The 9,781-nt window shown below is 40.5% G+C and overlaps 1 protein-coding gene across 1 annotated transcript; it reads left to right on the forward strand.

Moving 5' to 3' along the window:
* The first annotated feature begins 6,213 nt into the window (after positions 1-6,213).
* On the forward strand, positions 6,214-6,768 carry LOC141691275 (uncharacterized). The gene has a single exon (XM_074496012.1). It carries the CDS (start codon positions 6,214-6,216, stop codon positions 6,766-6,768), a length of 555 nt encoding a protein of 184 aa, XP_074352113.1.
* The last annotated feature ends 3,013 nt before the right edge of the window (positions 6,769-9,781 follow it).

Genomic DNA, 9,781 nt, shown 5'->3' on the forward strand with positions numbered 1-9,781 from the left:
TCTGTCAGTTAATTTACAGTTACTGTACATCAGATGAACCAAAAGTAGCAAGTGAACACATAGAACCTTTTAGGTTAACAAAAAGGGCTTTTACGGACCTTTTAACTGCTGATAACAAAAAGAAAGTTCTGAGTCCCCTTAGAATTCCTTTAGTAGTAAAGAAAGCCCTTGTAAATGCTGATGCTGATACTTACTCTGTATTATATCTTGATGTTCCACAACAACAACAACACAACCACAACAACCATCAGAACCTACTACTGCCACTCAACAAACACACACATCAGAACATGCCAACCAACCATCAGCACATAATCAGGTGAAGCCTTCTTCTTCTAGAGCAAAGAGGACTAAGACAGTACCTCAGGCACATCAGAAAAGAAGGAAGATGATTTTAAGAAATGAGTCTGATGATGAGGTACAGGTTCAACCATCAGAACCTGTTGTTGAAGTAGCTGAGAAGGTCTCTTCTCAGACAGATCAAGAAACTGGGAGTTCTAGGCCCCTAAAAAGGATTAGAAAGCTAAACTCTGATGATCAAGCTCCCAGAGTCTCTCCACCAGCTAAGAGACTTAAAAAGCAAAGAGCACGGAGGGTTGTAGAAGAATCAACCTCTGAAGAAGGAATGGAATCAACAGTTGTGGAAGGGGGTCAAGAATCTCTGATCCCACAAGAACCTACTGTAGTTGAATATCTTCCAAGTGCTGAGCCAGAACTTCATGAAGCTCATAAATCTCCAATCCAAGAGCCAGAGACTACTCCAATGCCTACACCTCCTGTGTCTCCAATAAACTCTCCATTACATGCTGATAACCCAGGCACAAGTGCTGAAATTGATATCAACAACTTGGATGTGCCTTTGGTCTTGTATCTGGAAACTCCATCTACTTCACATCTTTCTCAGTACACTCCACTAACAACTTCATTGCTAGATGCTGATGACCATGCAAATGAATCTTCTATTGCTTCACATACAATCATTCTATCAAAAGATGCTGATACTGAAGATTCTGAAAGCTCTATTGAAGAACATACTGGTGAAACTGCTACAAATATAAATGCTGATGCAGCTGGTTCTTCTGGACATGCACCTCCACAAACAGTTGGTAAAGCTGATTTGATTAAGAAGTTTGTGAGAAAGGATGCACCAGTTCCTTGGAGTGAAACTAACAGAGGAAGAGAGGGGATCAAGGAGTGGAACGAAGTTGATTTTGTTCCTACTGTAGATGTTCTTGCTGAGCACCTGGCTAAAGCTGATGAGATGCTGATGAATGATGACTTCAAAGCATAGCTCAGAGGTACCTGCATTGACTACCAGAAACCTTCAAGGTCAACACTCAATAACTCAAGCCAAGGTGGACAAACTTCAAGATACAGTGACTAAGCAAACCATGAATGTCACATTGGACAAGAAAAAGTTTTTTAAGCCAGCCTTTGATCGAATTGAGTATACAGAAAAGACTCAGGAAAAGCAGCAAGCTCAACTATCTGATATTTTAAAGAATCAAGCTGCTCAACAAAACCAACTCAATGAAATCCAAAACTCTGTGGAATTGCTCGTCTCCCTGCTTCTACCAGATGATGCCAAAAAGGGGGAGAAAGTGATTAAGTCTAAATGCACAACTGATCAACCACTGAAGGGTAAGGATGATGATAATGAAGACCAGGGAAACTCTGAAAGGAGTAGAGGTCTAAGTCAAGGCGGGGGTTCTTTATCAAGAGAAGCCAGAACTATAAGTCGAAGAACAAGTTCTGATACTAAAATTATAAGTTCTGATGAACAAACTCTGAAACTTGATGAAGAGATCTCCAAAAGGCTGTTCTAAAGGACAATCCAGGCATGGATATTGAAAGTCTGAAGTAAGAAGAGATTAGACTGAAAGCTGAAAATGACAAATCTAAGTCAAAGTCTTAAACTCAAGTCACAGAGAAGAAACCACCTAAGCCTAAGGGCATTGTGATCAAAGAGAGGACAAATACTGAGGCATCTAAGGCCAAGTCCAAATCACAGGTGGAAGTTGATTCTAGATTCAAGGGTAAGGCAAAAACTGATGAATCTGTAAAGATATATCTGCCAACCATGGATCTGGAAGTAAATGCTGATGAAGATATAAGTCTGATTTTGAAGGAGAAAAGGAATATTCAAGCACCCTTTGATAGAGCTCAAGTTGTCTTGACATCAGAAGAAAAGGAAACCTCTGACATTGCTCATGTTAAACCTTCAACAGTTCTACTACCTGGGTTTACTAAAGCTCAACAATCTGCTCAACCTATGAAGACTTCAACAAATGTTTTTCAGGGTAGATTGATCCAAGGGAAGGAAGCTAGAGATAAAAAAGGACTGGGTAATGCTGATGAGAAAAGAATAAATAACTCTACTTTAGATCCTACATCCCTTACTGAACCAGGAGTAGGGACAACTCCAGAAAGACTAAATCAATTAGAGTCTGTACAGATGGTCTACAACTCCAAGCTAAAAGAAGACATAATGCTTTATTTTAATTATGACATATGGGAGAGTATTCCAGATAAGAAAGGATGCAATTCGGTTGAAGTATTATGAAGAAATGCAACATGTTTTATTTCAACTTCAAGTGAAGAACAGGTCAACAGATGGTGCTGCTAGATACTTAATATCTGATATTCAGAAGCAGAAGAAACTTTACTCTGTAAAGTCTGACAGACCATACTATCCAAAGTACAGAGCTCATAATGGTGATTTAGTTGAGATGAAGCCCAATACCGCCAAGATCACTACTTTTCTGGGTATTAAGGGTGTTGAATTTAATCTGGAGTCTGACAAAGCTTATCTGATCAGACTGGATCAGGAAATAAGGAAAACAAAGATTAATGATCTCAGGGCTGCTATCTTTCAGACCGGAGAAGATACAGTTGAACTTAAATATGCAAAAAGGAGGATGATAAATGAACTTGAATATGCTGAGATAACTCTTCTGAAGAACTATCTCAGAACAACTCCTGACATTCAAGAGATCACACACTGAAGCCAGGTCGAGGACTACAACTGTTAAATTTTGAAGGATATACATGCTTAAGCTGATATCAGACTTTAAGGATGGTAAAAGCTATAAGGACTGTGAGTTGTAGTTATCTAGTCAGATTCTCATATGCATTTGTACTTAATGTTTTTGACATCATCAAATATCTATTGAACTTGTATATTATGCTAATTTACAAGTTGGGGGAGATTGTTAGATATATTTGTGATGTCATGTCTAATAATGATTTGTGTTTAGTTTTCAGATCTTGAATAACAGGACAAATCATGACTTAACTGGAAATCAGTACTTATACTGAAGTCAGAACTTAAGATATCAGAACTTAAGTTTAAGTTATCAGAACTTAAGATATCAGGAGATATTTATCAGAAGATAATATCAGGACTTAAGAAGACTTTCAGTTAAGGAAGGCGGCTGATTGAAGGGAAAGAAGATCAAGACTAAAACAAGAAGAGATATGCATAGAGAAGAATTCTATGAAGAATAGAAGACTTGAAGGAAAAGATAATTGATTGATATATTTTAGGATACATAATTATATTCGATATCAATTAGAGATTATCTTGTAACTGTGAGGTATATAAATACAACATAGGGTTTATACTAGAAGTATTATCATTATCGAGAATATTATTCATTGTAACCCTAACAGCTCTTAGTGATATTGTTTATCACTGAGAGAGAACAGTTTCATTGCAATACTGTTTTATTAATAAGATTATTTTTTATTACATACTTGTGTTCTTAATTCGATTTGATTGTATTATACACTTTATTTAACCCCCTTTTACAGTGTGTGTGACCTAACACTTGTCTCATTAATTATGGCTATATCATCAGCGAATAACATACACTGATATGAATGAAAAGTAATTCGTAAAGACACAATTAATGCTGATTTAATTGTATCCTAAAATTGATTATTCAAACCCGTGACGCCACGGCCCAAAGTAGGTCGTCACGGTCATAGCTTAATATGAGTCTTGATAATCTGAACAGATTGTGATGACCACGACCCAAAGTGGGTTTTATATAACAAGAAAACGAACTCCTTATAGGAAGGATCCATAATTTACCGTCTAGGAGAGTCATATTTACCATCTAAGTAGGAGACTTGTCCACCAAGTCTCCCTACCCCACTATAACCCTATACTCAACATCTATATAAAGGGCCTTACCCTTCAACCTAGAACTACATTTTTGGCTTGATTCTATAACACAGAGATATGTAGGCATCTTGCGAGGACATCTAGTCCCCACCGCGAGAACAACCATTAAAGCTCGAAGCTCAACAACCCAAACATTAATTGCAATCATAACCCTAGTTTTTATTCCATAATATTTGGTGTCGTCTATGGGAAGACAACAACAACCATGGCGAGCACACAGAACATAAGTAATTACAGAGTTGATGACATAGTTCCATCGCAAATGATCTCATACACGGTGGAGATACCTCCACACTCGACCTATGCCACCACCGGAGGAGAACTCCTACAGGGGCATCTGAGGCTCAAGCTCAAGGGACGAATCCCCCGATCCAAGATCCGCCCCTCGGGACGAATCCCCAAGCTCTTCAAGGGACGAATCCCCAACTTTAGCAACTACAGAAAATGATAACTCTCAACCCATTGGGTTTGAGTACTCAATGATCGTGATTCCAGGGACTATCAATCCACCTTACGGGATGCCTCTATACCTAGATGTTGGAGGAAGTGGTCTCTCAAACCCAGGCGAAGGACAAGGGAGGATGCCCCAATACATGCGTGGCTCGGCTCCCATGCCCGAGAACCGAGAATACTCTGGACCTTACTCTATTAGAGACTCTGACTCACCAAACAAAGACGCTACTCCAAGAAGGTGGTAAGGAGCCAGTGCTGAGTGGCTATCAACGGACCAGGATCATCCAAGTAACAATTCCCCAAGATGTACAAGAGAGGATTAGGGCTCATGAGGTTGAGATCCAAAGGTTGAACCGTGATCTGGAGATGCATCAGACACCTTGACCCCAACAGATAACGAGGCCCAGGGATTTTTCTCATGTCATAATCCTGGAAGGCCCGATACTAAGATAAAGGTTTGCGACCCCAAGGTCTGATCCAAGTGATTTGATGCCCTAGGAGATCCTGATGATCCAAATCTACCATTCACAGAAGATATAATGAATGCCCACATATCAAGGAAGTTTAAGATGCCCACCATCAAAGCATATGATGGTACTAGCAATCCCGCAAATCATGTTAGGACGTTCTTCAACGCCATGTTACTGCAGCCCATGAATGACGCTATCAAATGTCGGTCCTTTCCCCGGACTATATCTGGCATGGATCAAGGTGGTATAACCGTCTACCCCCCAATTTGATTAGGTCCTTCAGAGAACTAAGCCAAGCTTTTATCGAGTGGTTCACTAGGGACAACGTGTATGTGAAAAGTTCAGCTTCTCTAAAGGGCATTGTGCAAGGAGCGAATGAGTCCTAAAGAGACTACCTGAATCAATTCAAAAAAGAAGCCTTAAAGGTCTCGAATCTTGATGACAAGGTAGCTATGATAGCCCTGCAGCAAGGGACGGAATACGAGTTCTTCAAGATATCCCTAGCTAAGCGTCCCATGGAAAGCATGTTATAGCTCCGAGATAGGGCCATAAAATACATCAAGGTAGAAGAAACCATGAAGAAGATGATGACAAATAATGAACCTACTGCCAACAAGAAACGAAAGACAGATTAAGAATACGATGCCAATGACAAATATCCTCGAACTGGAAAGAATTCTGATCCCCTTCCAAGAAGAATCAACCACCAAGGTTCACTGAATACGCAAGGTTGAATGCGCCAATGAGCCAAATACTGATGAAAATTGAGAAATACAAGAATTGCAGATGGCCGAAGCCACTAAGAGGAGACCCCGAGAAGAGAGACAAGAACTAATTTTGTAGGTTCCATAAGGATGTTGGTCATGATACCAACGACTACAGACAACTTAAGGACGGGATCGAGTATCTTATATGACGAGGAAAGTGTGGAAGATTCATTAAAGGCGATGATGGCGAGTCCACAAGAGAGATGATGATCAAGGGGGTAATAACAGGGGTTGAAACCCACATCCCGGAGGGCCAGTGATTAATATGATTTCCGGAGGGCCAACGACCGCTGGGACAACAAGGAAATCTTGAAAGGCTTATGCTAGAGGGGTGATGAACATAGTCGGAGACGCACTCAAATATGCCAAGATTGAAATGACACTTAAATTCGGTGACCCCGACCTTGTTGGTTTAAAATTCCCTCATGATGATCCCCTAGTTATCACCACGATAATTAGGAATTGTCCTGTCAAAAGGGTCCTGGTTGATAATGGAGCTTTCGTAGACATTCTGTTTCATTACATGTTTCTAAGAATGGGGTACACTGACTCCCAACTGACCCACTTCGACGCACCCATCTATGGATTTAATGGAGTAAAGTGTCAAGTAGAAGGAGTGATTCGACTTCCAATAACTATTGGGGAAGAGACTAGAGAGGCCACACATATGTTAAACGTTCAGGTTGTCAAGGGAGCCTCAACCTACAATGCAATCATGAGGAGAACCGGGATTCACGCGTTTAAGGTCGTGCCCTCAACCTACCATATGATACTCAAGTTCCCAACTAGAAATGATGTCGTAGAAGATAAAGGAGATCATAAAATGGCTCGAAGTTTCTATGTAGCGGCACTTAGGCCCGATAGAACCGGGGAAAGGTCCTCCCAATAGAACACATGGATGTCCGAGAGAACAATGAACGTCGGGGGAAGCCAACTGAGGACTTGGTCACAATTTCCTTAGACCAGTTAGACCTTGATAAGGTCACCGACATTGGAACGTCCTTGAAGAAACCACTAAGGGACCAATTGATAGCGTTCCTACAAGAGAACAATGATATGTTTGCTTGGACAACATCAGACATGCCTGGGATTGACCCCAACCTTATAACTCACAGGTTGCATGTCGATCCAACTCAAAAGACCCGTACAATAGAAGAAGATAACTTATGCCCCTGATAGGCTGGAAGCCATTAAGCAGGAGGTTGAGAAGCTCCTTGAAGCCGGATTCATTGAGGAAGTACAATTTCCCAAATGGTTGGCTAACCCTATGATGGTCAAGAAATCCAATAGAAAGTGGAGAATGTGCATCGATTTCACTAACCTCAATGATGCATGTCCTAAGGACTGCTATCCTCTACCAAGGATTGACACCCTGATCGATGCTACTGCTGGGCACTGGATATTAAGCTTCATGAATGACTTCAGCAGTTACAATCAGATTAAAATGTAAAAAGATGACACCCGCAAGGTATCTTTCATAACTAACTTTGGTGTCTTTTTCTATCTTGTTATGGCTTTTGGACTAAAGAATGCATGATCCACCTATCAAAGATTGGTGAATAAGATATCCGATCATCTGATCGAAAAAACCATGGAGATCTACGTCGATGACATGCTAGTCAAAATCCTAGCCAAGGCCGATCATATTGATCACCTCAGAGAGGTATTTAAAGTGTTGAAGCACCACAAGATCATGTGTAAACCCTGTTAAGTGCGCCTTCGGCATTGGGTCTGGAAAATTATGGGTCACATGGTCTTGAAAAGGGGAATCGAGGCAAACCCTGATAAAATCAAAGCCATCCTAGATATGGAGCCACCACACTCCGTAAAAGATGTTTAGGAATTAACGGGGAGAGTTGCGGCCTTGGGGAGGTTCATCTTCAAAACTTTGAAGAAAGTGAAGAATTTTGAGTGGACTGCTGAAATCCAAGAGGCCTTTGAATATATAAAGAAATACATGACTGAAGCTCTGTTGTTGGACAAATCGAGTCTAGAGGACATCCTTTACCTATACCTTGCGGTCTTTGAGCAAGTTGTGAGCGGCGTTTTGGTGAAGAAAGAACAGAAGGTTCATAAGCCTGTCTACTATGTAAGCAAAGTGCTCCACAGAGCCGAGTTGAACTACTTCGCCACTGATTGCACTCACCCTTATAACAGCCTCCAAGAATCTACGACCATATTTCTAGGCACACAAGATAGAAGTCCTGACGGACCAACCCCTGAGAAGCATTCTTCATAGCCCAAAGGCAAGTGGGAGGCTCATAAAATGGTCAATTGAGTTGGGTGAATTTGATATCAAGTACAAACCTGGGATAGCCATTAAGGCTCAGGCATTAGCAGACTTCATGGTCGAATGCACAATTAACTACCAAGAAGTCGGGGGGCAAGATATAGTGTTAGATATAATTTGATGATATAAGTATTTAACTATCAGATTTTGCCACCAACACTTGATATCAGAGTTTGACAAAGATGACATTATCAACATTTATCGTCAGTATTTATTGATCAATACTTTTCATTAGTATTTGTTCATATCAGTATTTGTCAAGCTGGAAATTAGGAGATATCACAGGGGGATGTATTTGCAGAGATCTGTTGGTGTAGTACTTTACTTATTGTAAAAATCAATAGTTGGATATGTATTAGGATTCCTTATTCAATTGTAACATATCTTCTAGATTGATTATGTAGTTGTGCAGTATATAAGCACATGTTAGGTTAACACTATATGTGTTCGAAATTGATATATCATTCATATAACCTAGCAGCTCTCAAGGATATCTTTTCATCCTTTGAGAGAGTATTATAATCAGTTTTTATTCATTAATACAAAAACTGTTTATTTTTTTGATTTCTTTAATTTGATTTGATTGTCAACTGTATTTACCCCCTCTATAGTTAATTTAAGGCCTAAAATAGTAACCCTACAAGAAGGAGAGAAGGATAAAGATGAAGATTTGACTCTAAAGGAGCATTGGGTTCTCCATTTTGAAGAAGCATCCAAAACAAAATCTAGTGGTGCATGCCTAGTCTTGAAAACCCTGAAGGGTTTATGATTGAATATGCTTTTAAGTTGGACTTCCCAACTACGAACAACGAAGCAGAGTATGAGGCTTTGATAGTCGGGTTAGGCTTAGCTAGAGTTGTGAGGGCCAAGGGTCTTAAAATTTATGGAGACTCAAGGCTCGTTGTTGCCCAAGTTAATGGGGAGTTTGAAGCTAAATATGATGCCATGGCCAAGTACCTAAGGGTCGTGAAAGGAGTACTGACTCAATTTGATGAATGGTACGCAGAACATATTCTGAGAGAGGAAAACACTACGGCCGATGCTCTTTCGAAGTTTGCCTCATCCGAAATCGAGAACTATCTAAGGCGTATCTACTTCCAAGTCTTGAGGACCCCAACAATTCAGGTCATAAACTTGATAGCATCAATTAGTTTAACTAGCTGCTAGATTAATCCCATCAAGAGCCATCTTGAGACAGATTGGCTGCCCGATGATGCCCAAGAGGCACGGAAGTTGTTTATAAGAGCATTGAGGTATTCTCTGATCGAAGGCCTTGCGTACAAATGGTCTTTCATGTTCCAATATTTGAAGTTCTTAAGACCTCACGAGGCTAAGGAGGCACTGAAGAAAACCCATGAAAGGATTTATGGGCAGCACTTAGGGGACATGGTCCTCACTCACAAAACAAGCCGGTTGGGGTTCTACTGGCTAACAATGATAGCCGATATGAAGGCTTATGTGAAGAAGTGTGACAGATGCCAGATGCACGCTCCTGTGGTTCGATAGCCCCCAGAGAGGTTCACGTCCATTAGCTCCCCCATCCCCTTCGTGATGCGGGGAATAGACATACTAGGTCCCTTTTTTTGTAGCATCGGGATAAAGGAAGTTCATC

Source organism: Apium graveolens, chromosome 10 (assembly GCF_009905375.1).
Source record: "Apium graveolens cultivar Ventura chromosome 10, ASM990537v1, whole genome shotgun sequence".
Classification (NCBI taxonomy): Eukaryota; Viridiplantae; Streptophyta; class Magnoliopsida; order Apiales; family Apiaceae; genus Apium; species Apium graveolens.

Bases quoted from the DNA above. Each gene is read 5' to 3' on its own strand.
- LOC141691275 (XM_074496012.1), top strand. From the start codon at position 6,214: ATGAACATAGTCGGAGACGCACTCAAATATGCCAAGATTGAAATGACA.